We start from the raw sequence: 26916 nt of genomic DNA, 5'->3' as shown, positions 1-26916 counted from the left end.
GGAGCAGGAGGGACACCAGGCTTGGCACTGGCATCGCTGCTCAGCCCAGGCCAGCGCTGGTTCCGCAGGTTGGGACTCCTCTTTCAGGTCCGGGATGCCATGGAGAGCGTTTAGTCCTAAACCAGCCCCACAGGCCCCTCCTGATCTGGAGCTGTGGCTCAGTGCCGCTGGATTTCTTGCAAATCGGTACTGTCAGCTCTTGAAGCAGCTCTGCTGCCACTGCTGCCAGAGCTGAGGGCTCAGCTGCCTCCTGCGCTCCTCTGGGGGAGAGACCGCGCTTTGTGGGAGAGGAGCTGCAGATCACCATGTCACCCTGGGCTCGACCTGGAGCTTCCACGGGGCTGTGGGTGGTGTCACTCAAAGATGCAGTGTTCCCTGGCCAGCAATTCGGCTCTGTCCAGGCTCAGTCACTCCTTCCAGTCAGCTGTCCTGGACCTGCTGGGTGTGCTGCCTTCTCCCACCACGTGTCCATCGAGCTCTGGATGGCCACAGCCAGCACAGCCGAGAGGTGAGGGGCCATTATGAGCTGCTTCAAGAGCAGGCACAGCCTTGACCATCCCAGTGCTTCCCAGGTGCCTCTCCCTTTCCCAGACAGTGTATCCAAAATGTGCTGTGAGTGTCGGTGTGGAAGAGGCTCTCACACCTGCCCAAGTGTTCCTATTTATTGCCGTGCTGAGGGAGCTGTGCTCGGGGCTCCTCCTCACCCGCTCAGGGGCAGGTTGGCTCAATTCTGCTTCACCTCCACGTGTTTTCAGTGTGTAAACATCAGACTCCTGGGTGGTGGTTGGATTCCATGAGGCCTGGAGGATCAAAGCGTTAAAAAAAAAACAGAAATAAAAAGTAACAAAACCAAAACCAAAAAACCCCAAGACCTGCGTTACTGTCCGTGCTTGGAAGTTGTGGCTCCTCGGTGGTGATGGATGCAGCTGGGTTGCAAAGGCCTTGTTCTTGAAATGAACAAACCAGGCTTTTTTTTTCTTTTTTTTTTTTTTTTTTTTTTTTTCCTCGATTTTTAATCCTATCTTCCCTAGTTAAGAGTGCATCCAGCCTTGTCTGCCACAATTCCATCCCTCCCGCCCCCTCCCCCTCCCCGTTCCCGTTCCCTAGGGGAACACAGGCGCCAATCCGGTGTTGCAGGTCATGTTGTCCTTGCCGGGCAGCCGGCGGTCGTTGAAGGTGTGCATGTTGATCACCGCGTCCGTCTTCACCATCACGGGGGGCTGGGGCTTGTGCTTGACCCGGCGCTGGCAGGTGAGGGACAGCCGGATCTCGTCGGCCACGGCGCTGCAGAAGGAGCGCTGGGGACAGCGGGGACAAACACGCCGTTAGTGCCGAGGGCTCTGCTCCCCCTGCAGAGGGGCCGGCGTGGGGCTGGGCTGGCTCAGGGCACGGGCCGTGCTGGGCAGGGCTGCAGGGGTGTGAGGGCACCTGGCTGACCCCTCTGCCTTGGCAAGGACTGCACCTCTGGTACATTAAATCCTGCCCAAAGGCAGAGCTGGAGGCGGCTGCTGCAGTGCCAGCGCCGTGTGATCCCTGCAGGGCTGGTGAGGGGCTGACTCCCTCTGTGCTGGGGGTCGGGGGGCCATCAGATCCTGCTGGGCCTGTCATGGGCAGCTTTCCCTCCTCTGCCTCGTGCATCACAAGGGCTGCTCACTTTGGTTTCCGGTCGTGCACACAAATGCACGTTCCACTTGCTGCACCCAAGGAAGAGGGAAGGACATAAAAGCAATTCTGTTGTTTCACTGATTGTTGACTGCCCCCCTGTGCAGAGGCTGTTGTGGGGACAGATCAGCGAGCCTCAGGGGATGGTGGCAGTGCTGGATCTCTGTCCCCTCCCTGCCTGTCTCTGGGCTCAGAGTGTTAATCCCTCCCTGAGGAGGGGAGCAGTCGGTACCTGCTCTCGCTCCGCCGTTTTGCGCAGCTTGTAGATGAACTCCACCATGGCCACGAAGACGGACAGCACCAGGCCCGCTGCCAGCACGATGAAGATGCCCCCGATGTTCTGGATGCCCAGAGCACTGGCCTCCTTGTTCTCATCCTCAGGGCAACCGTTCCCCCGCCACCACTTCTCCTTCATGACGTGGAGCTTGTCCTCCTCCTGGAGCTGGAGGATGGCGATGGTGATCTTGTCCCTGTACGGCGACCCTGGGGAGGGGAACACCATTACACACAGGGGGAAGCTGGGACAAAAATCCCACCAGCTAGGGAGGCTGTCTGTGTTAAGCAGGGCAGCTCAGACCTCTCTTCAGCAGGCATACAGTGTAAGCTTTGCTGTGGGGAGTGGATTGTATTAATGACCTCTGTTGTGATTGTGGGAACCAGCCCTCGGGGTACCTGCACTTACCCATGGGTGTCCCAATGCCGTAGCCCTTGGTGTCGATGAGCCCCCCGATCTGGGTGAGGTTGCAGTTCCTCTGGGTGATGTACTCGATGGTGGTGGACTCCATCAGCAGGGCGTAGTCGGCCGTGAGGGTTCTCTGAATCCCCTCCTCGTTGTTTTTCACCAGTGCCGTGGGTTTGCTGCTCATGAAAGCCCACATTTTTTCAAACGTGGAAATTTTGGATTTCTGGAAAAATGATATCCCCCCCCCCCAAAATAAGAATGAATCTTCAATTTGCTGAAACCTGGTATCTTTTCAGTAAATAATAATAATAATAATAGTAATAGTAATAATAGCAGTTAAGAGCAAAACTATCACCAATTTGACCTTATCTTAAACACCTCTGTACTTTTACTGCCCAACCTGGCTTGGTTTCTTGTTGTTATAACAAGAGACAAAGGTCCCAGCACATGTCCTGCTGTGCAGGTGCTTCAGGTCCTTGGGTGGAACTGAACCCTCCCCTGGCTTCAGCCAGGTCCAGCAGGACCCTGCAGCCCCTCCTCGTGTCCCAGGCCAGCAGCAGATCTGCTTAAAATGTATCAGTTTCCTAAATAGGATTTGTTTACCCTTTACTGTTTCTGCACACTGAGAGAACAGAGGGGGTTTCAGAGGACATGGTTTTCTCTGCCACACAAATCCTACGATATTTCTGTCTTTCCTCAAGCATGGCAAGGAAATATGTCTCCTCTGAGATATGTGCAACTGCCAAACAGATTTAATGTATCCACGTAAACAGAGGCATAGAGATACTCAAGATTGTCTTACGGCTAAAAATAAACATGGATATTCTTTCACTATCAGCAGACATTCTGTTGCAAAGGGGGGAATATGTTTTCCAGCTTGCTATTCGTGTGAATGGTTTTTTCTTCTTCTAGAAAATGTGTTGGGTGAGAAGAAATATGGTTATTTTACATCTTGCCATAACATTTGAAATGTACCATTTATGTGTGAGCACCTTCTGAGTTGTCTCTGCCATTTATCACAGAGGTCACAGAATCCCAGAACGGTTTGGGTCGGGAGAAACTCATCCAGTTGCACCCCCATGGGCAGGGACACCTTCCACTAGCCCAGGTTGCTGGTGTTTAGTTTTGGAAGATTCCCTGGACGGGCGGAGCAGTGCCCTCCTGCTGTGCCCCTTTGCTGCTCCGGGAGCTCCCGTGGGCCAGGGCAGCTCCCTCAGACCCACTCTGTTCCTCCAGGAACAGCCCCTGGATATCCAGCCTTGTGTTCCCACTGCTGCCTCCTCCTCTGTGCACCCTTCTGCTTTTCTGCCCAGTTCCATGGTTTTCCTAGACCTCTTTTTGCCGCCTTCTTTCCTCAGAGGCAGCTCAGCAGAGCTGCTCCCCCCACGCTCCTGGTGGAGGCTGGAGCTGGCTGAGGAGTTGGAGGGCTGGAAAGAGCCCGTGCTTTGCCTTGAACAAGGGTGGCTGCTCAGCAGCCACAGCGACTTCAGCTGTCACTTCTCTCCCTGCAGGGCTCTGTCCTTCCGTGAGGAAGCAGGAGATGGAGCCCCAGTCCAGCCCAACTGCTGCTGCCACAGCTCCCCCTCATTTCTTCAGTATCACCCAAAATGTGCCAGCATAGGTTCTTCTGATAAAACCACTGTAATTCACAGTGAATTATCTAAAAGTCCCTCGTAGTGCTTCGTGTTCCAAATGCTTTGCCCATCCACTTCCTTTTTTCCAGCAAGTTTAGCGAAAGGTAAACAAAAGCTCAGCACCCCAAAGCTGGGTAGTGCAATGCAGTTCAAACAAAGGCTGTTCCTCTGCCTTTAACCCCCTGGGCCCTTTCTCCTCACCAAAATGCCCACGGGCTCATTTCTCCTCCATTAAAGCTCATGCTCGTTATAATCCACTTGATGAATGTGCAGCAGAGGATGCATCAGAGCAAACTTCATTCGAGAGGCAGGATAATCTCCCCCACTTGAAAATCTGGACTGGTGCCTGTAAGGTAGATTTGTGGCATCTATCAAACCTCAAAGAGCAGCAAGAAATGTAGCCTCCAAAAGGATTATTAAATATCTGTGCATTACAATGGGCAATTGAAATGAATCTCGTGCTCGGTTGGCCGATAAGGACTTGTTTAACATTTATATAGTTCAAATCAGAGGCCTCTGGGTTTCCTGGCTCTCCCTTTCCCACCTTCTCTTCCTGCCTTTAATGCTCCTGAGGTGTTGACACAGAGCTCTTAACATCAGTGTTCTCCCAGTTTAGAGCATAGAGCAAAATAAACTGGCAAAAAATCAATAGGCTGCATTTAGAGAAGCAAATGGGACTTGCATGAGGCACTGGAGCTCTTCAGGCAACTGAAATTATGTGGAAGAGAAAAACCACTTCTCTCCTCCTCCATCACCGCTCCTGAGCAGCTTGAAAGGACTTTGGGAATGCCAGCAAGAGCCCAGGAAGAGTCCAGCTACTTGGAGTCCAGCTCTGAGCACCCCAGAACCCCTGCAGCTGGGGCTCCCCTGGCCACGAGGATGGAGCTGCTGTCTCTGCTCCCTCCTGCCTGCTGAGCAGCCGGGACAGACATCCTGACACAGGCCTGGTTGTGTCTCAGTGCTGCTCACACCTCCCCCTGTGCGAGTGGAGCTGCTCCTCGATTTGTTTGGGTTAAATAACACCAGAATCTGGTCTGCTGTGCTCTGCATCTTAATCAGGCGGTGTTGGTGCTAAATGAGATGTGTGTGTGAGCGCCGAGTGCCAGCCCCTGCGAACGCAGCGATCACAGCGACACCGGCAACGCCTCCGACTTCATTCTTCAGAGTCACAGCTCAGGAGCCGCCTTTAATAACCAGTGCTGCAGGGCCAGCCACCCAAATCAATTAATGGAATCGTTTAGAGGAGCCCCTGCCAGGCATCTTGCCAAGACATATACGCTTTTTTATCAGCCAAATTGGCAAGAAAGGAACTATCAGGCTTAAGATTTTCAATTCCAGCCCGTATGAAGAAATAAATTGATTTTCACCAACTGAAGATACTCTCACTCTTGAGGATTTAGCGTGTACAAGTGAGTGTCTGTGTACACACACTCACACACCCGGATTCCAAACTGCACGTGAGACCCGCCGATGGTTCGGAGCGGCAGCATCCTCTGCAGGATGGGAAGGATTTCTGGCACGAGTTATAATGAACTCTAGATGCTGTTCCGAAATTAATTGATCTGTGTTTATTCCTGTAACTCAGTCTGCATTGCCAGGGAATAAATAGCTTCTCAAAAGTTCTTTTCATGAAGCCCAGATCTACCAATGTGGTCGGTAAAACTTGTGCTTCCCGTTTGCCGTGGCCAGGGAGCTCGGCTGCACAGGGAGAACCTTTGTGGGAGCAGGAGCAGGATCCCTCACCATGGAGATGCCCCAGAGGTGTCTCTTGGCTCTGTTCCATCAGGACCTCTTGCCGTGAGCTCTGCACAAATCCTCAGGCAGCCTGCACAGACACAGAACTGCTCAGTGCTTTGGGAATCCCTCGGGGAGCAGCGTGCGAGGTTCTGCCTTCCCCATCCTCACCAGGACGGTGCTGTCCTGCTGCAGCCAGTGCTGGCTCAGTCAGCGTGGTGGGCATGGCAGGGCTGGGTGTGAGGCTGCAGCTGCTGTAACACGAGCAGTGGAGGAGCCAGTTCCTGCTGGGAGGGGAACGACTTTGGGGAACAGCCATGGAAGGAGCCAGGCAGTGATCTGTGCCCAGTCCCAGGGATAATCCAGAGCAGGTGAGATCCTTGTTCTCGTGCTGCCATCAGCCTTCTGTCCCAGCAGCCACAGTGTGCCCAGAGCTGCAGAGTGCAGGCCCCAGCTCTCCAGGGGCTCCCCAGGAGCCAGCGGGGGCTGTGTCTGCTGCTGCCCCCCCTCAGCAGAGGAAGGGGAGGGAAGCCACGTGCCCTCTGCTGTTCCTCCAGTGCCACCCAGCCGAGGGAACGTGGAGCCTCAGTCCAATCCCACAGCCTGGTGCTCGTCCCCCGGAGCTCTGTGCTGTGTGACAGCTGTCCCGAGGAGGTGGCACTGCCAGAGCTGGACTGAAATGGCCGTGGGAATCACCCAAGCACTGACAGAGACCGTCCTGGGGGTGGGAGAAACCCTGGCTCTCCTGTGCCCCTCTGCACAGGAAGGACCAGTGAGCAGAGCATCCCCCACGGGTGGGGACATCCCTGAGAATTCATCTCCATACAACAATGATAATAAAACAGGAAAAGGATAACACACTGCATCAATAAACCCTGCCAGAGCCGTTAGAAGCCTGAAGTACGATTCTGATGGATAATGATATGAAGCAATAAATAGACTATGTCCTGATGATTGTTAAAAGAGACAGTTTCCTTTTATTCCCATATACAACTCATCTTGGAAAGCGCAGTTAAAGCTCACAGTTCCAGCCTGTCTTTCCCTGCTGACTGTTCCAGGTTTATATGGCTCTGGAAGGCACCACTGGGCATCTGGCCCGTGCCACAGGCAGAACCCACGGACCAGCTCCATGGCAGGGGGCAGATGGGCCCACAGGAGCAACTGGGCATTCCCAGAATTCATTAAAGGTCAAACCAAACTCCCCCTGGTTCTTCACCAACCTCTGCTGCTGCCTGTCAAAGCAAGGATGGAGATCCAGGAAGGGCAGTGGCTCCTCAGCCGGGTCAGAGCCAAGAGAAGTTGTGGGAGAACGAGGTTCTTTGTTATTAAACCCAGCACATTGGCTAATGAGCCTTGGCAATGAAACTGCTGAGGCCTCCTCCAGCTGCAGCACCCTGTGCCTGCTCAAATATTGCAGCACCAGGTTCAGCCTGAGCTGGGGGTGTCACATGTATTTCCTTCTGCATCAGGGTGATGGAGGGAGAGGAGTGTTTCCCAGTGGAGGTGTGGCAGAGCCAGTCTCATTCCTGAGCCAAGGGCTGGAATCTGCCCATGCTCCTCTTGCCTTGCCAGGGTGATAATTCCTTAATCACCCCTCGTTTCTATCCCTTTATTCTCTCTCTTGTTTTAAAGTGGCTTTTTACAGGCCAGCAGTGGTTTTAAAGGTCTTTTTACATCTCTCAGTTTCTTTCCATTTTTGAGGCAACAGTGGAATCTGACTGACTTCTGAATTTAATTAGGCTTTAAATAGAAGAAGTTAATGCAATTTGATGGTGATGCACTGGTGGTGTTACCTTGCCCTGGATCTCAGAGGTTAATAAAACTGGACTGCATTGATAGGAATAACTGAAGGACAAGAAAGATATTTCAGTTGTAAAAAACACTGTTGAGGGAGGGCACTCTGCAGCATCTGTCCAGCTGCAGTTGGTTTGTGCTCCTCTGTCCCTGGAGGCTGCTGGATCAGCCTCGGGGCTCCCTGGGGCTGGGAGGGCAGGGAAGGAGCTGGATGCATCAGGTGTGGAAACTGGGGAGATGCTTTAGGGAATGCAGGGCTTTAACACAAACTACACTTGTCCCGTTGTGCCTGGTACTGCTTCGTTCTGGGGTGTCTGAGCCAATCTTGGACACAGCCTCCAGAGCTGTAAAATCAGTGTTGTTTCTATCTGGGACTTCAGTGAGCGATGGGGAGGGAGGGTTTAGCCTTGCTGGGACTCAGGGAGGCTCCACTGTCCGTCTCCACTGAAGGAACCTGCGTGCAAGGAGCAGCAGTGGCGGCGTGGGAGGCTTTTTGTCTTTGGAGCTTTGCTCTCACTGCCGTTGGCCTCAGCGTGTTGCAGCTCTGCCTGGAAGGTAGAAAGCCTCTGCCTGGTCTCACCTTGAAGAAGGTCATGGTAGCTCCATCCTTCACTGCTCCGTACTCTATTTTTGTCTGCTTTGCCAAGTCATCTGCCGAGTCGATGGGGGACTCCATCCTCTCCACCGTCAGGAAGGCGGCGAGGTTGGCCGTGTAGGACGAGATGATAATGAGGGTGAAGAACCACCATATGCCACCAATGATCCGTGTAGACAGTGCTTTGGGCATCAGCTCTGAGCCTAGGGTGGGAGAGGGGAAGGGGGGAGGAAAGATAGGGAAAGGACCCATTTTGTGTACATATGTGCATCATACACATACATAGATATATGTATATATATATATATATATATGTAGGATTGAGTTTCACTGTCAAAACTGTAACAGCTATGCAATTAAAGCCAACTGGTTTTGAGGCAGATTATCCAGACATCTTGCATGCGAGGACATCAGTGGGGTTGTTGTAGCATTTGCAGAAAAACCCTCTCCCTTGATTGCTGACCTTGGGTACAGTGCCCAATTTACAGGAAACATCCAAACTGAAGTAATTAACTGGGCTGCTTTTATGAGATTTAAATAGCAAGCTATTTATGAACTTTTATGAGTGTTTTGTTCTGCCATTTAAAAAAGTGCTTTGCTTTTATATGGATTATTTTCAAAGGGCTCACTCTGGGGAGTGTGTTCAAATACACAAGGTTTAGAAAAAAAATCAAACAGCCAGAGAAAGGAACTATCAGGGTCCAGGGCTTTGAATGCCAGTTAGAAGTGGGAAAAGCAGGAGATGTTACAGCATAAAAGGTGTAGTGGGTCTGGAATGACTTTTATTGAGCAGACATGAAGGGCTAAATGGGTTGTGCTATTTTTGTAATCGCCCAAAACACCTTTTAAAGCCAGGCAAGAGCTTTGGGTTTGAAACAGCTGCACTCAGAGGATTTATCAGCCTGGAATGTGCAACAAAGATTGGGCTTTGCAAAGCAATTTTAGGCAGTGTGGCATCAAAGCAGAGCTTGGGGTGTAGCTTTGCTCCCATCTGAGTGCAGCAAGGAGGCACCAGGAAGAGGAGGAGCCCTGGGTATTGAGGATGCTTTGGTTCTCCTCAAGATCCTGCTTCTTCCCTCTTCCATCTCCTGCCCTTTGATGCATTGGATGCTGTGACATCAGTCTGGCTTTGAAATATTTTTCTTCTTAGATGCAGAATTGAGTTAAAAAGAATACAGCTCTTTTCATTTATCAGCATCTGATAAGAGGATGATTCATCCTGCTGAACCATCTTGCTGGGAACTGTCACAGTCCATGAGGGCAGCCGAGATCCAGGAGGAATCTCTATTACAGGCAGGAGCTCTGTGCCTGCCACCGAGCGGGTGCTGAGCTGCTTTTGCTCTCTGGGTGTAACTCCTGGTACACGGTAAATTAAAGTGTGACAAATGTTTGACATTTCCACTTATTTCTATTCCTGGATTTTCTGCAATTAGATCACAGCTGAATTTTGTTCCTTATTCAGAGCTGCTCCCCAGCTCCCCCCCCGCTGCCTTCTGAACAGATTTACTCTATTCATTCCAGCTCTCTGTATTCGGTTTGCTCTGGTCCGTGCGTGCACATGAATGTAATCCCATCCACAGCCCGTTTCCAAGGCCCTGCTGTGGTGTCTCACCCCAGTGACACTGAAAACAGCCCCTCACGCAGTGGCTGCCGGGCAGGGGCTCCCAGGGAGCTCCTCACCAGGAGCTTCAGGCCATTGCCCACTGCTCAGAGCCACCAGGGGAGGGAAAAATGGGGACAGAGTAGAGGGTAAGACAGCCCTTCTGCTGGGAAAGGTGATTTAGAGCAGAGCGAGCCAGGGCAGAGCTCCTGCAGCTGATCAAACGGTCTGAATGAACAGCAGGGGGGACTTACAGAATCTGTGGGGTGTGGCTGAGCTGGGTGGATGCAGCAGCTGGGGGACACGAAGGCAGGGGGGGTGCAAACAAAACAACTCTCAAACTAAAAAAGCTCCAACAGCAGGTGGGGGCTGCCCTACCTTGTTGCATCAGCGCTCCCATCCCAAACCAGAAGCTGTTCAGGAGGGTGAAGTTGTTCTCCACGATGTCTGATCCCGGGTTACAGGGGTGAGCGTCGTACCACTCGTAGGGGCTGAACCTGCCGTGGCACAGGGAGAGCGTCAGTCGGGATGGGACAGGATCCAACAGGTCAGGAGAGAAGGGGCTGTGCTGCCTCTGCTGCTGCCCTGCAGGGGCTGTGCCCCCCTGGCAGGAGGCCCGTGAGAGATGCTGGTTCTGCAGTGGTGTCTGGGACAAACCATGGTGCTCCAGGGATCCTCCCAGCACTGCATATGGGAACTGGAGTGGGATTCAAGTTAGGGAGAAGCAGAACTGTCCACTGTCCTAACAGGCAGGAATTCTGCCCAGTCAGGGCACCAGCTCAACAGTGGAATTTGGGGCAGGTGGTGAGAGAAACTTATTCCCTGCAGGGACGTATTTCCATGGATGGCCCTGCAGCTCTTGAGCGAAAACGAGATCATTTCCTATGAACATCTCTGCAAATCCTGCCCAGGATTGGCAGGAAAGCACTGCTGGGAATGAGCTTGTTTAGCCAGGATCTGGGGAGGATGCTCAACAGGAGAGACGTTAATATTTTTAGAGCTGTTTATTTACATTTTCTGAGAGTCCCAAATTTTGCAGAGATTAAATTAAAAACATAATTGGTATAATTGCTTTTGAACCAGGCATTAATTATCATCTCCGCTTCCTTCTGGAATCCCTGGAGATTCACAACAGCCCCTTCTCAGAGCCCAGCCCACAGCCTGGATCAGGAGATGTTTCCCTCTGTAATTCTCTGCCAGATGCGCCACCACCCAAGGAGACAGCTTGTGGCTCAATTCCAGGGGTGGCCTCGCTCAGACAGTTGGATGTGTTTGGAGAGAAGGGCCCCAGCTCTCTGCCAGGTCCCTGCTGGCACTAAAACCTGCCCCTGGCACACGTGAATGTGGAGCTGCTGTCCCCTCATGTAACCGGAGCAGGGCCAAGCACAGGAGGGGTCCGTGGGATGGACCATCCCAGGGGATGGACCAGGCTCTGCTTGTGCCTTTGGAAAGGTTCACCCTGGGCTCAGCTCTCCCACTTTTTGCCTCTGTTTTCCACGTGCAATGTGCAGTTCAGCAGCCTCCCCTTTCCTCTCTGGTTGTGTCACCTCCCTGAGCAAGGCCGTTCCCTGCGCTGGCTGGGGGTTGTGGAACCAGAGGTTTTGCTCACCCAGACAGTCCTGCTCGTTCTGTCAGGCAATGGCTGGGCTGTCCTTGCTGCCCACCCACCTCTGCTTTGTAAAGCAGAGGAAACCAGCCAGGAAACAGGCTGAACTCAGACCCAGCTTTACATGCTGCCTGTTCCTTGTAACTGGCTATAAATCACGCCAGAGGTGGATAAAGGATGGCACCTCAACCCCTTCTGTCGGATAAAGCCGAGGTCAGGAATTAGATTAAAACTTCCTCGGGCTGCCAATGAAACACTATGAAACAGAAAGGGAATGGGTAAGATCAATGAGCCTGGCAGGATCACATGCTGGAGAACTTCAAGGTCTCTGAGCAAAAACCTACCAGTGCTGCTCAAATGACAGGGAAATATTCAGAAATCTGCAAAGCAGCGACAGTCTGCGGTGCCTGAGCAGTGAAACCATTAGTGGAAGCAAGAGGTAACGAAGGCAGGAGGGAGAGGAGCTCATTGACCCCGTGCAGCCAGAGCCACAACCGGGGGGAGCTCAGGATGCTCCACAGATGGCTCAGAGACACATTCCATCCAAAACTGGGATCAGTCCCCTGCCTCTTTTGGCCTTTTTTGGCAGGGAAATGGAAGCCTTTCAAAGAAGTTTTAAAGGTTCTAATGCAAAATACTTCTGAGTCTAAATTGCATCTCCAGAGAAATTTCCCACGGGTGACCCAGCCCTCGGTGTGATCAGGATGGACAATAAACCCACCCACCCTGCTCTGCACCCAGAGGGGTTGGTGTCATTCAAGGGCTGTGTGAGCCCACAGGGCACAGCCCACTCAGAGTCACCAGACACACCACCCTCCCCAGCCTTGGGAGTGCTGATGGTCTTGGGGGCTGGGGGTAAGGAGCAAGGGCTCCATCAATAAGGGATTGAAGGACTGATTAAAAGGAGAACTGGATCAAATGCATCCTTTGCCTGCCTCTGAATAGGCCCCGAATCAGTTCAAGTGGCACTGACCGATGGCTGTGGCACGAGCAGAGGACTCTGGTGCCTGGTTCAGGAGACTCATGGCTTTGAATTAAGGCTTTGCTATTTTGACTGAGGTTTTCTTCTGAGAATTGAATTCCAGAGGCCTTGCTGGGGTCAAAAGCAGATATTGTTTCCATTACTTCTGAAGGCAGTAAATATTTTCCCTGTGAAATCTCTCACTTTCCATCTCTGTGTGTTAAAAGATTATTCCTGCAGAACCTTAATTACCCTGAATACTTGGTGTTCTTTGAAAGAATGGGATGACAGAGGAAACGTCAGGAACAAAACATGTAAAAAATAAACAGTAATTGCAATATTTTATGTGTTGAACTTCAGCCAAAAATGGCCTGATAGAGAAAAATTGTAGTATTATATGGCAATTGATGTGATGCAGGGAGATGCTGAAGCTCATTTCAGAACAAAACCAGAGGAAAAAATATAGTTCTCCAGGTTTTCACCCCTGCACATCGGCAGAGAGCCAAGGCTGGGCAGAGCCACTGTGCTTGGACAGAGCATCTGGATGCCCCTGTTTGTGCAAAGTGGTGTCTCATCAGGGCCTGCCCCAGCATTTCCTTCAGCCTTTCCTCAGCATTTGCTGCAGTATTTTATGTGCAGATACAATCTGCACATTTCACATGCTTTGACAGTGGGGTCTGGACAATTTGGGCTGGATCTGGCCATTATGAGTTGGGGAAAACAAGCTCATAAATATAAAATTGTGTTTGAATTGCCACTGCAGGCTGCACAAGCAGCCTGGTGCTTGGTGGCGTTAAACCAGTAGTGCTGTGGGAGCAGAGCCCACCCAGCTGTGTCCTGCACAGGGACAGGCAGCCAAGGGCTTTCCACCGCTCATCCCAGCACTTCTCCTCCTCCTAATCACCAGGGGTCTCTTTTCCCAGGCGAGAACAGTGGCTGCTTTTGGTTTGAAAAGGTGGGCTCATGGCTCGAGAACGTCCCTGGACTGGGCCTCATCAAAGGCTCTGTGGCATTAACAACACATGCAAATATATGCAAATTCTGATTTTAAATATAGAGGATTTAAACATGCTAATTAGGTGCATATTAATGCTGTAAACAGACAGATTGTCAGATCTGTGGCTGCTCCACTCCTTTGATATGGGGAGGGTTTGCGGGAGCTTTGCTGGTGGAGGGATCAGGGACAGGAGCGGCAAACGGGAGATGGGAGCTGTGTGTCCAGGACACAGAGGGGGCTGGGGAGGAGTGATGGCACAGGGGGTGAATGGAGAACCACGCAGAGCAGGAAAATTACCCTTCACATACCGGGGAGGTGCCGACGAGATGGCAAGGCAGCGAAATTTCCAAAATCATGAAAGATGGTGCATTTTAGAATTCTCTCCTGCTGGCAGTGTGTGGGAGCAAGCAGCCCCCGAGGGGAGCTCGGTGCTGACACGGGTCTGGTGCTGTGGGACCAAGGGACCTGCGTGCCCTTACCTGGCTATGACAAAGAGCACACAGCTGACCCCCAGGTAGGCCAGGAGGATGTACATCCAGATGTCGGGAGAGAGGGGGTTGAGGAAGGAGAACACGCTGGGGTTGGTCCCGTTGGGCTTCCGGTACAGGATGCTGACCCCCAGGGTCATGAAGGGCTTGGAGAAGTCGATGGCTTTCTCCCGGACGTGGGTGATGGTGAGAGGAGCCACAGCCAGGTCAGCTTTCTGTGAGGGGCACAGAGGGAGGGGACAGCGCGAGAAAGAAAGGAGGAGTTAGAAACTGAGGTGTTCCCATCTCCTGAGAGACACCTACAGCCCTCACGCAGCAGGAATGGGACAAAGAGAGCCCGAAGTGCAGCCTTGGGGTCCCCCCTCCTGTTGCACGTGGGGGACATGTTCACTGTGAAATGCAGCCTGACACGGTCCCCTTCCTCCCTCCCTCCTGGCTGTGAGCCCCTCCAGACAAATGCTGCTTCACAATGGACTCCCCAGCCCATCATCCTGAACTCCACGGACCATATTCTTCCTCCTGACCCCTTGTATGAATTTTGTTTCCTTCCATTATTTCCGTGCTGTACTAATTTCTGTGCTAATTCAGCGGGTGACCCCAAACACCCCATTGGTTAAGAGCTGTGTTCATGCCTCTCCCTAAATATTCACCCAGGTTCTTAAAAAAGCCACAAGAAAATACATCCAAGGCTTCCTCAATGTCACCCGCCCTGCTTGGGCTTTGCAAATCACTCTTTGGGGTTGTGGACTTGCGACGAAATGCAGGCACATAAATTATAGCTCTGAAGGTGAGCAGAACCTCCCCCCGTGCCAGCAGCTCGTGCGAGATTTATTTAACATCTGGTTCTGAAAATTAAAATTCCACATTACCCATGAGTGATAATTACCTAGAGATGTAGTGGATTTGTCATTACTTGCAAACTTTAAATCAACATTAGCTGGAACACGCTTTGCTCCAGCAGGAACCAGGGGTTCACTGTAGGAACTGGAGCAGATCCCTGGGCCGTGCTGGGGGGGAAGGTCAGGTTAATGGTCTCGTTTGACCTTGCAAATCTGTGATGAAAGTCAGTGGAATGTTTTTAAATAGAGGAATCTGGGCCTTTTACTCTAAGAAGAGTCTCTCCAAGAGCTTTTGTCCATTACGTGTGTGTGTGTGTGAGAAAGGGATCCCCTCTCCAACAAGTGCAGCCTCAGAGGTCCTGAACAGCAGAGCTTCAGGAATTCTGGAACAAGGGTAAAAGGGATGTATTTTGTTCTAACGTGGTTCTCCAGCTGCGTCCTTCTCACTTTCCAAATGGAAATATGTTTTTAAACCAGCTTGGTGCAGACACAGCCCATTCCAGTCACTGGCACTTGGCAAAACTTGGGGACAGTGGGAACAGTATTTTCCCAGTGACCTGCTGTGCCACCTGTGGTTGTGGTGACGGGGATGGAAGCTGAAGGACAGGGGTTTGCAAGTGGACAGGCAGTGGTGGCTGCTCAGCCTGAGGTGGGAACGTTCTGCATCGTTGGGACCGTCCTGGCAGGTTTGGAGCTCGGCTGCTCCCCCAGCCTCACAGCACACCTGGGAATTTTGGCTCAGTGCTCCCCACAGTCACAAGGCAGAAGTGCAAAAGAAATGCAGCATTTTCCCTCCTCCATCACTGCTGTGTGGGTGTCCTGACTCACCAGGGAAGAGCGAAGGAGATGTTGAAGGATTTGGCTCCGGGTTGCTCTGAAGGAGGGAACAAACGAGCAGTTCTGTGGTCAGAGCGCACTGGCCGAGGGAGGGGCTGAAGGATCCTCAGCCAAATTCATCACAATGATACAGAGAGCGAAAGAGCAGCCCAGTTTGTGCTTTGCCATGGAAAAGGAAGAGAGAAAAATCTGCATGGACAGCCAGGGATCCAGCTGCTTTTAGTGCAGAAAGAAAATGTTACCGTGTCATTCCATCAGCTGCTGGGATCTGCTCCCAGCCCGTACCCTTGCAGGGAATGTCACACGCAGGCAGGACGGAGCACGGATTTGGGGGCCCGGGATGGGGTGTGTCCTGAGCAATTAGAGGCAGTGCAGGGCTGCAGTTCCACATCCTCTTTATCAATGCAGATCTTTCTGAAGGTGGCCTCTAATTAAAGGTTTGCTGATGGAGAGGATCTAAATCAAACCCGCCAAGGATGAAGCTTTGATTTGTCGTGCTCTGACATTCCAAACCGGGCAGTCAATTACCGGACTCTGGCTGCTTCCTTCACTCAGCCCTGACTCCTGTGCTGTTGCACAGTCAGGTGGATTTCATTGAAAATGAGGAATTAGAGCACGTGCCAGTGGCTTAAAGGCCCTTGTCCAGCAAAACCACTTAAGCCCGTGCCTCTGTTTCACTGGAGCTCACACGCCTTCCAGGCTTGTGTGTTCTTAAGTGTTCTGCTGAACTGAGGCCAAAAAGATGAATTTTGCCAAGGCAGCTACACACCAAATGCAGACACTTCTCCAGCACACCTCAAAGGGTTTGGATCTCCTCATTCACCCAGTTAGAGCATTTTCACTTGGCTGGAACGGCTGCGGGTTCACCGGGCGGTCAGCACAGGGACGGTCGTGTTGGCTGCAGAGATATTTGGCTTTTATCAGAAAATGCCACGTCTTATCTCCAAGCTCTCGGTTATCAGGGGGATGTGGCCTGTGGGTCAGAAGAGCTCTTGCACAGCCAGGGTCACTGAGGGAGTCCTGCAGTGCCCGACCTCGGCCGGAGCCAAGCCGTGGGTGGTGGCTGGTCATGGCAGAGCCCAACAGCAGAAGCACCAAGACAAATATTTATTCAAGAAAATAAGCTGCCTCTGTGCTTATTTTGCCAATCTGCGTTAGGTATTTACATAAACTAATCATGTGTGTGTTGCCTGAGAGACAGAAATAGTGTGTGTTTTACTGATTTAATTGTTATCCCGGTGTCTGGCAGCATCGACACCATCCTCTCTTGGTCTCTCTTGCCACTGCCGCTGCTGGGGCTTCTGTACTGGGTTCCATCTCTGTCCCCTGCCTGCTCTGCTTGCTTGGCTGCCATACCCTACTCCTGCTCCCTGTCCCCCCAGGAGCGTTAATGGGGAGCTGGCAGTGCGGTGCAATGTGCATTTCTGCCAGAATCTGCTGTCAGTAAACGTCCACTTCTTGTGAAAGTGTTAAATCAACCATCAGGAATCGTCCCTAGAGGACGGATATTACATCTCCTCCACAGTTCCCATTGGCAGGGATTTCCATTAGAAACCCCAGTATTTTCCATACCTGTTTTATTCCCACCTGAAGTTCCAGATTGAATGGCAATTTGATGTGCACTGCTTCAGCAGAAGACAAGTTTTATTTGTGAACAAGTTTGTGCAAAATGTCCAGAACAACTCATTCTGCTGGTTTTATGGGATCCTGCCAACAAACAATAGGGAAGATTTGCAGGCGTTGCTTTGCCAGACAACTGGAATTTATAAATCAGAACGGATGGGCCACGGTGCGCGGTGGAGCTGTGCTTGTATCAGTAATAATTTCTATGAATAAACATCAATAGCAGTTCACTGCTGCTGAAAGGAGGAGGTTTGGCAGTCATCACGTTCCCTGTTAGTTATGGATAAAGGGCTCAGGAGCTGCTCTGCATCACCTGGGTGCCCCAGACCTCCCTGAATACCCGAGTCCAGCTCTCACGGCCCTTCTGATGAGGGCTTCTCTGCAGGAATGGCCAGAGAGGCGACAGTAAGCAGCAGACTGGTGAGGAGAGAGGTTAGTTCTCCAGGGAATGGGCTGAACTCCCTCAAAACAGGAATTTTTTGTATGCTGAGGACGAGCAGCAGATGAAAGGCAGCGGGGCAGGGCTGTTGCATTCAGCTACACGAGGCACCTGGCAGACAGGGTCGTGCTGTGCCTGCTCTGATTGCTGTTGCTTTTCCTGTTTATGCTTAAGGCCAGACTAGAAACGCAGGGATTTTACAAAGGATCATAGCCCAAGGCATCCCTGCCTGTGGCCAGGCATGTCTGGATCAGAGAGGAGAGGGGAGGGGGGTGCGTGACTGCATCAGCCGTGAGCGCTCCCTGTGTAAACACCTGTCCTGGCACGGCTGTGATTCACCTCCTGGGACACCTCAGTGGCAGAGGACAGCTTACAAGAAGAGGGGATTTGGTTCTTTCCGGCTGCTGTGTGTTAATTTGCTTTTTAAATAGTTATCCAAGGAACATCTCAGTGCAGGTTGACCGTGAATTTTGTGTTAGTTAACAAGGTTGTTCCCCAAACGTTCTTCCTGTCTGCTTTATTTAGCTGACCACAGCTCTGGGAATGGCTGCAGCCCCGCTAGGGCCCTGTGGCATCTTGCAGGACAGTGGAAGTGACACAGTTTGGGCTGAATGACCGTCTGGCTGCTATTCCCTCTCTCTCATTTCCTGCTTTGGAGCACTTTGCTCCTTCCAAGCCCCGCACTGCAGGCCCTGCTGCCGGTGTGAGTGTGGGGTGGCAGGAGCCGTGTCCCCAGGGGCTGTGCTGGGGGGCACGGCCAGCGCTCGGCGTGGGTTCGGATCTGTGTCACACACGGCACTCGGAGCAGGAGAGCACCAGCCCCTCCACGGGGACAGCGTCGCTCGTCTGACTCGGCAAGGCTGTTGTGTAAGAGCTATAAAATCTGTGTTTTCAGCTGCACGGAGCTTTCCAGAAGCAAACCCCCCAGGGCAGGTTGCACAGCCTGTGGTGTGTTCCCCTGTGTGCCCTGCTCCCCAGGGCTGTCCTTGCATGCCCTTGCTGCTCCTGCTCCCCGGGCCGAGCGCTGCCCTGCCCGCTGCAAACTGATTAAGCGTCACTTTGTCCCTATAAGGGACATAATCACTATCAGCTGCATTTTACAGATGGAGGAAGCATTGCACAGAAGCAACTTGTCCAATGTCATTTAGGGCAGATGAGGCAGATCTGAAGCCCATCCCAGCTCCTGAGCCAGCCCCAGCCAGCGCTCGGCTCTCCACGCAGTGACTCACCCAGCAAACACTTTCCTCCCCCGTGAACTGTAAGAGCATCACAGCTGCTATGGATGGGGGATTATTTTGGTGTCTTTGCTGCCTGGGCCCTGGGCTCAGAATGTAGCCAGGACTGGAGAGGTGGTCCAAGGGCTGCCCCACCTGAGCAGAATATTGGCATTGAGGAGGAGAGCATGGTGGGACAGCTCTTGCCCTGCCTGTGCTGCTGCCTGTACGGGGGAGAGTAGAGAGGAATTCTGGCCTCAGCTTTTCTTCCAGAGACCTTCTCTGGGAATCAGATATTCATAAAAACACCAGCTTTCCTCACCTCCCTAACTGGACTCCTGGGATCACAGGATGTGCTGGAGGCAAGATACCTAATTAGGGGACTGAGCAACCTCTGGCCGCGAGTGGCGGTTTCAGCCTCGGTGACGTTTTGGCGGCTGCGGGAGCAAAGCTGCCCCTGCAGGTTCCTGGTGTTTAATGGGGTTTTGGAGGTGGCTGCAGGAGAAGCACAGCTGCTGTGTGGCAGAGGGAGCTTTGTGTCCCAGGAGACTTTCGAAAATAAGTTGTTTTTATAGAAAATAAAAAATTAAACTGTCCAGTGCCCACCTGCTCCTGCAGTCTGGACTGGGCTGGGCTGTGCCTAGGACATGCCTGGGGGCCCCAAGCCTCCTCAGTGCTGTGCTCTGGCCCGTTTCTGTGCTGTGAGAATGGCTATTTCCAGGAATTCCAAGGGAATGTTTGGAAGAGCCAGACACAAAGATGCTTTCCTGACAGCTGATGTCACAGGAACCAGGAGCTCGCTGCGGGTATCCCGAGCCAGCGAGCCAGTGGTCTCTGTCCCACCCCAGCCAGCCCTGGGACAGTCCCGGGCACAGCCACCCCTCGTGCTGCCCCCGGGCCCCACTCACGTGGTCGATGAGCTCCTTGATCATGCCGTTCCACTGCCCCTTCTCATCCTGCGCCCCGTACTTGCCGTCCTCCACCAGCCGGATCTCGTAGGAGAAGCCCAGGATGATGGCCAGCTCCTTCAGGAGGTCGATGCAGTAGCCCTCGAAGCGGTCGTTCCCGAACAGGGCCGTGTCGGACTTACGGAACATGACAAAGGGCTCCTCCTGCACGAGGGAAGGGGCAGCTGGAGGCAGGGCCGTCCCTGAGGGTCAGCCCGAGCCACACCAGGCACCGGCTCTCCAGGCAGGGCTGGCACCGTGACATGTTGGGAATAAATTAACTTTGCACAGCATATCAGCTAATTAGCAACCTTGTTTACCCCACAAAATTTAATTTTGTCTCTCTGAGCAGCCAACTGTTTTCCATTTGGTAGGATTTCAGGGAGAAAAATAACCATTTCATGCTCTGAAAATGAGGTGTTAGAAACAGTAAAAGAGGGGGAGGACAAACTCACCCCTGAGTCCTGCACTCAGGAGCTGCAGTGAACAGGGGGCTGGTGCGTGAAATTGGGGGTGAGGGAGCTGTGCATGGATGGGGCCACCCCAAAACATCCCCCATTCAGCTCGTGTTCCTCTGTGCCGGTACTTCCTGATGGACATGGGGCCCTGCTGCTGCCCAGGGAAACTTTGTGCCCTCTGCTGCAGCTACAGCTGCCCTGGGAGGGCTGGGGGTGCCTGAACCACAGCAGAGCTGAGCACCAGCTCAGGGGAGACAGAAGAAATGCAGTGACCCAGGGGCCTCTCCCCTCTAGCAGGGGCACGTGAAGTCACACAGTGGGTCCAGAGCCCTTTGGTGACTCTCAGGCTTGGGCAGCCACTGAGGACGAGGGACACGGGGGAGCCCGAGGGAAAATCGTGTGGAGGACAGATGGAAATGGGAAAAGGTGGTGGGCAGCAGGCAAGGGCTGGAAGGCAAGTGCAGGGTGAGGCATCTACAGCAGCGAGTCTGGCTGAACTCAGGGGTGTCTGCAGGCTCCTGTCCTTGCTGGGGGGTGGCCAGCGAGGGGAGGGCTCATGCTCTGCTCTGCTGACCGGCCCCTGTGGTGTGGCTCGGGGATGGGGGGCCTGGAGAGGTGGGAGGGGAGGTCTGGAGCCCTGGTTAGACTGGGTTTGGTGGGGCATGGGCATCCTGCCCAGGGGGTGTTCCAACCGGGGGGCTCAGGACCCAGAGTGGGACTGTGCCAGCCTGGAGGCTGCTGGTTCTGGTCAGCTGCCCTGGGACCTGTGTGCCCCTGGAGGGGACAGGGGGGCCTGTCTGGCCTCGCAGCAGGGTCAGGAGGGGATGTGGGAGCACGTGGAGCCCCATTTGCAGAGTTCTAGAGCCCAACTGATCTCATCACGCCCGTGGAGTTCAGCTTGGCACGCGCCGCTCGGCTCAGCCCCGCTCTCCCCCGCCGCCTCCTCGGCTCTCTGCTCTGGAATTAGTGCTTTGTTTGGGAATCAGCTGAATCTATGGATCCTGATATAAATACACCGGCTCCAGAGCTGCCATAAAGCACGATTAATTTTGGGAAGCGCTGTAGGGATTACATACATATTTAACAGCCGAAGCACTGAACATTAGGACGCCACTCGCTTCAGTAATGTATCTCCAGGTCTCAAACATTTCCTAGGGGGTAATTCTGAACTCTGTGAACCACTTATTCACGGACTATTTCACAATTTATTACTGAAAATGGCCAGACATCCAATTCACAAGCTCTCTCGGTTTGCTAATCGATTTCTCAGTGAAGGTGCCCTCAATTTCATAACTTCACAGTTCCCATATTGCTTGGGGAGAGCAGTGCTGGCTGCTGGGGTAATATTTCTCTTCCAACAAGTCACTGCAATATGAACAAAAGGGGAAAAAATAACCTTTCATGCTTTTCCTTTTAAAGGCTCCTCCTCTGGCTTCTCTCCCGTCACTTAGAGCGGTGCAGAAGCACAAAGGGGTGTTGCAAATGCAAATAACATTTAGGGTTGTACTTCATATTTAAACTCCAGTATACGAAGTGCAGTCACTGCAGAACTCGGGTCTGGGCACGTTCCCTCCTCCTGCAGGCACAGGGCTCACAGGATGGCTGGGGCTCCATGGATGCCCCATGGCACACGCCCAGGCCCACCGAGTGCACAGTTAATGGGAACTGATACCACCCTGTGCCTTGTGTAATTTGTACATGCTCACAGAGCACGGGATGGAAATGCTGCCCGAAAAAAGCACATCAAAGGCAGATGGCTGACAGGCCCCTCCTGGCTCCAGCCATGTGCATCGTGTCCTGGCCTTTGAGGGGAGCGAGTACCACAGCCCAGGCCCAGACATTTCCACAGCCAGGGAAATGTTTCACTGCAACAAATGCCATGTGGTGGATGGGAAGTTCGTTAGGAGGAACATAAAAGAACATTTCCCAAGGCAAGCCTGTAACCCAGCCCCAGTTCTGGGCAGGTTGGCCAAGGGCTGATGTGTTTTGGTGCTTCCCAGTGACAGAGCACGAGCCGTGCAGGAACCACTGCCACCAGTCATAATTCATTAGCTAGTCAATAAAACCTCATTGTGATCTGCTGCCTGCTGTCAGATCCGATAGTGAGGGGGAGAACAAAGTGCATGTGACGGCTGCTGAGCTGGGTATCCCTGCTCCCTGCTCCCTGCGTGCTCAGGGGGGGACAGGCTGAGCCAGGGCTCTGCTGGCTTTGCTGTTTTGTGTCCCAAGATCACTCCTAAACGTCCTGCCTGAGGTGGGCACTGCTGGCTGCTGTGCCCACTGCTGTGCCTGCTGCTGTACCCACTGCTGTGCCCACTGCTGTACCCACTGCTGTGCCCCTGCCTGCCCGGGGCTGCACACAGGAACACGGGGCTGTCCTGGGGCTCAGCACCCTCTGCCCTGCAGGGACACGGGTGGGACGGGCACCTGGCCAGGCAGTGGAAGTGGAGGAGCTCAGCTGAGACAAGCAGCAGCTTCCTGGGCTCGGGGAGCACCCAGGGGATGGGGGACATGGGTGGGCATCTGAAATAGAGGAGCTTGGCCAGGACCAGCACCTGTGGTTCCTGCTGGCCTGTGCTGGCCCTGCTGGCCACGTGTGGGCTGGGAACCTGCTCAGGAGCAGCAGTCACCCTGGAGCAGGGACAGGTCACCCTGGAACAGGGACAGGTCACCCTGGAGCAGGGACAGGTCACCCTGGAACAGGGACAGGGCACCCTGGAGCAGGGACAGGGCACTCTGGAGCAGGGACAGGGCACCCTGGAGCAGGGACAGGACACTCTGGAACAGGGACAGGACACTCTGGAGCAGGGACAGGGCACCCTGGAGCAGGGACAGGGCACCCTGGAGCAGGGACAGGGCACCCTGGAGCAGGGACAGGGCACTCTGGAGCAGGGACAGGACACTCTGGAACAGGGACAGGGCACCCTGGAGCAGGGACAGGACACTCTGGAACAGGGACAGGGCACCCTGGAGCAGGGACAGGTCACTCTGGAGCAGGGACAGGACACTCTGGAACAGGGACAGGTCACCCTGGAGCAGGGACAGGTCACTCTGGAACAGGGACAGGTCACTGGTACCCCGCTGAGCCCAGCCCTGTGCGGGGCCTCTCCCCAGTCTGTGCTGGGGTGCTGTGAGGTCCCAAAGGTGTTGGGTGTCCCTGAGGGGGCAGGACAAGGACAGGTGTGCCATCTCCTACCAGGACTGTGGTGACAATTAGAGATCTGTTGCTCAGCGAGTCTGTGACGTTGGGCCCTCGTCCTCTGGAGATTTCTGTGATGTTCAAACCATCAGAAGGGCTCCATGCTCCGACCTGGAACAACACAAACCAATGCAGGAACCCCCTCCTCACTTCCTGTCAAATTTAATAAATTATTAGACTTTGAAGGAGTCTATTGATCCAGAAATGGCAAAACGTGTCTCTATTTACCAGAAGTGATCTGGGCAATGCTAAGCCTGTTAACCTGATCTCTGCAGTGCAGGGGAGGCTTTGGGACAAACTTTGAAGGCAGGAGTGGCTAAAGGACTGTGACGGGGAGATAAAATGTCAGGAGAGCTGCAGAGATGTGGGATTGCTGCCAGCAAACAGAGCAGGGTGGCCACGGAGCCGAACTGACAGCGAGGAAAAACCAAACCCCACCTGGAAATGGGAACAGAACGATCCATCTGTAGGGTCAAACTGCGAGGTGGGACTCGGAGGGAAGCCAAAGGCAGCCAGCTCAAACCACCAGGGAGCCAGCAGCTTCCCATCTTTTATTTATTGCTGTTTTTAAGATTCTTCAGCCTCTTCAGCAGTCCAAGGGGAGAACTTGGTTTTACTGCATCCCCAGAAAGAGACTTTGTAATGAGCAATGCTGCCTGGCAAAAAAAAGTGTCATAAATTCTGGAAGAGTTTCCATGAACTTTGTGAAAGGTTTTAAATATTTCAGGTAAAACTGAAGCAATCCCCCATCTCTGCCTTGGATCACACAACAGCTGCAATGTCAAAAAATTATTATTATTGTGAATAGGAAAGGAGAAGCAAGTCCAAGAGGCCCCAGACTGCTGCACTGCAGCTCCAGTCACCTCTGCCTTGCTATGTTTTCTTTAAGAAAATTAAATACGTGGCACTTAAGACTGAATTAATCAGTTTAAAATATTAAAAAAGGGAAGAAAAAGGAAAAAAGTGCATTAAGAGAACTGTGCGAGTCAGATAGTCAAACTACACGTAATTAGGTTTTGTTAATACTCCTGTAATCCCTGGAACATCCAGGAGGTATGAGAATCAGGGGTTCAATCCTAAAGCTCAACAAACATAAGCTGTGATACATAATGCACAATCCGGGGGGGATTTGTTTGTGGTTCGGTGTTTTGTTAGTTCAGATTAACTACTGACGGAATCCCAGCTTCCACAGAGATTTGACATCGATACTTTAAAGCCCCTCTGGAGCTGACAGGAGGCTTTCAGAGAAACAATAGTGGGACCTGTGAAATCTCTGAATTATTGGAGACAGAAGCTGACGGGGTGTGCAGGGGCCGTGCCGAGGTTTGGCGGCTTCCAGTGGGCTGGATGTGACACAGGAGTGCCATCAGTCCAGCTGGTGCCAGCTGGGCCCCGGCAGTCAGAGGGCTGGGGGTGTGACAGGTGATTTTGCGGCTCTGGACTCACATCATATCAAACACTGGCACGTTTTCTATTCCTCGACCAACAGAGCTCTCCAGTGTGCTGGACTTTGGAAAGGCATGGTTTATTTTTGGTTTAGACTCCTGCAACAAGGCCACAGAGATCAGCTCCTGTGAGACAGGGAGTCTTCCCCTCCTCCTTCCTTGGTTGCAGTGAACTGAAGGTCACTGGGTTGATTTGAAATGTTTTCTTTGTTCTGCATTTGACACCAAAACCTCCCCACCCGGAGAGGGCTGTGGTGCCCTTGAGCGTGTGAGGTGAGGCAGGGAGCTGCTGTGTGGTGGGAAAGGGTGGCAGCCATTCCTGTCAAAGCCAGGAAAACAAACAGCAGGAAGGGGTTGGGCACAGGCTGGCGGTCCCCGGGAGCCTCGTGGTGCAGGGTCCGTCCCCTCCAAATGCAGGGTTGATCCACGGCTGCCTCCAGCCCCGGGGCTGCCTCCCTGTGCAGAGTGATTAATTCCCTGGAAAAGTCACCTGTGCTCATGGCCCACGTGCTGCACAGTTAATTGAAATCCCTCCCTGCTCCAGCCGCTTGTCCCGTGGACACAGAACCTGTCACTGCCCACAGGTGACAAGCCCAGCACCGGCCCCGGCTGCCAGAGGCACCTGGTACCTGTTGGAAAGCAGACTCTGCTCTGGAAGGGGCCTTGCTGCCCTGCCAACTTCCTCCTGTCCAGGTGCAAGACACCTGTGGCAGAACGGGGACACAGAGTCACTCACAGAGGGGTCAGAACCAGAGGATTCCTTGGAAATCACAGTCCTGGCCACTCACTGCTCTCTCTGTCTGCAACCAGCTGACCTCACCTTGAAACCCACATTTTAAGGGCTTTAAGGCTTTGCATGTTGCCTTTTTCCCTTTTCTTTTCTTTTTTCTTTTTTTTTTTTTTTTAAGTAATTGAAGAAAAGGAAATTAAATCCTCAGGAACACCTGGGATCAGATTTGCACATTGTATTTCTGAGCCCAGAGGAGATTTGCACTGATTTGGAGGATCCAAGGCTGCAGCCTTTGTGCCCTCGGCCCTCGTGACCCCCCCAGGCAGCCGGGCAAAACCACACTTTGCTGTTTTCCTTCTTGTCCCTTCGGTAATAAACTGAAATACCCACTGCATGCTGCTGTGAAATCCAGGCTGCAATCAGCCTCGGGCAGTTTCATGGTGGGAAATCACAGCAGATGATGCTCCCCAGAGCTGTGGCCTCCTCAGGCAGGAACCGAGGGTTTGTGAGCCAGGCCAGCGGGAGAGGATGGGACAGGAGCTGCTGCTGCTGGCCTGGGCAGGGAAGGGTTACTGGATGCTCAGAAACTTTCTTCTGCCTCCATTATCCCAGGAAAGTGCCACAAGCACTTCTGCAATCTGTAATCCCACGCTCTGGCTTCAGGGCGAGTGAGTCATGGTTGAGGCGTGGAAAAGGATCTGAGAAATCCCACAAAGTGAATATCCTTTATATAAACCCCAGAAACCTGGAATCAATACAGCACCAACCATTTCTCTGTCGCTTGAGCACCAGGGTTTAGCCTCAGCCACATGCAGATAAGACAAGCCCTGCCTACCTTTTCGAGTCCGTCTTCTTTGAGGCTGATGATATCCAAATCAAAATCTGTCCGTAAACCACTGGTTTTATTAAAGACGATTCGTCCCGTTAATCCTTCCCACTGGGCCTGTGGAGGGGAGAAAAAGTAGCAGGGCTGTTACTTGGTATCATAAATAATCTTTTGCCCTCCACTGTATGTTCTTTTAATTAGTCCTTATGCTGGATCTTTCTCCCTAAAGAGCCTGATTAATTAATAATCCCCCCGTCACTGCTCAGACTGCAGACGGAGCTGAGATTTTCTTAACTCTCTTGCAGTCCTTGCTACAATTTCTGTTCGCACCTTTTGTGTTCACCAGCTGTTGCAGGATGTGATGACTCAGTAGAAAACCACTTGCGTTTATCAGGGCATCCTTGTAGCTGTGTTTATCCTTGTGGTGCTGATAAACGCCGGCTGCAGGGAGTTCAGAACTCAGTGAGTTCAGAAACCATCCCTTTGTGCACGAGCCTACTGCTGCTTCCAAGGGCTGTGGAAGCTCCAATGGCCTGAACACTTCCCTCTGTCCTTCCAGATGGAAAGTGGAGCAGAAGAGGCCGGGAGCTTGTCCGTGCAGGCAGG

General features: G+C 52.8%; 1 protein-coding gene across 2 annotated transcripts in view; it reads right to left on the bottom strand.

Moving 5' to 3' along the window:
- Positions 1–450: 450 nt before the first annotated feature.
- GRIK3 (glutamate ionotropic receptor kainate type subunit 3) overlaps positions 451–26916 on the bottom strand; it is an 81255-nt gene continuing 54789 nt past the window's right edge. For both annotated transcript variants that reach the window (XM_027886695.1, XM_027886696.1), the window contains 9 exons: positions 26320–26427; positions 23307–23420; positions 19614–19817; positions 13745–13968; positions 10080–10198; positions 8087–8304; positions 2345–2567; positions 1895–2145; positions 451–1298 (listed from right to left, as the gene is read on the bottom strand). In XM_027886695.1, the coding sequence (XP_027742496.1) occupies positions 1104–1298; positions 1895–2145; positions 2345–2567; positions 8087–8304; positions 10080–10198; positions 13745–13968; positions 19614–19817; positions 23307–23420; positions 26320–26427 (1656 nt within the window). In that variant the 3' untranslated portion in view covers positions 451–1103. The remainder of the gene's footprint in view (positions 1299–1894; positions 2146–2344; positions 2568–8086; positions 8305–10079; positions 10199–13744; positions 13969–19613; positions 19818–23306; positions 23421–26319; positions 26428–26916) is intronic.

Source organism: Empidonax traillii, unplaced genomic scaffold, assembly GCF_003031625.1.
Source record: "Empidonax traillii isolate 1590-97213 ecotype Southwest subspecies unplaced genomic scaffold, ASM303162v1 scaffold192:size804837, whole genome shotgun sequence".
NCBI classification, from domain to species: domain Eukaryota; kingdom Metazoa; phylum Chordata; class Aves; order Passeriformes; family Tyrannidae; genus Empidonax; species Empidonax traillii.
Note: the sequence above shows the minus strand (reverse complement) of the source record. Positions and strands in the feature narration are given on the sequence as shown.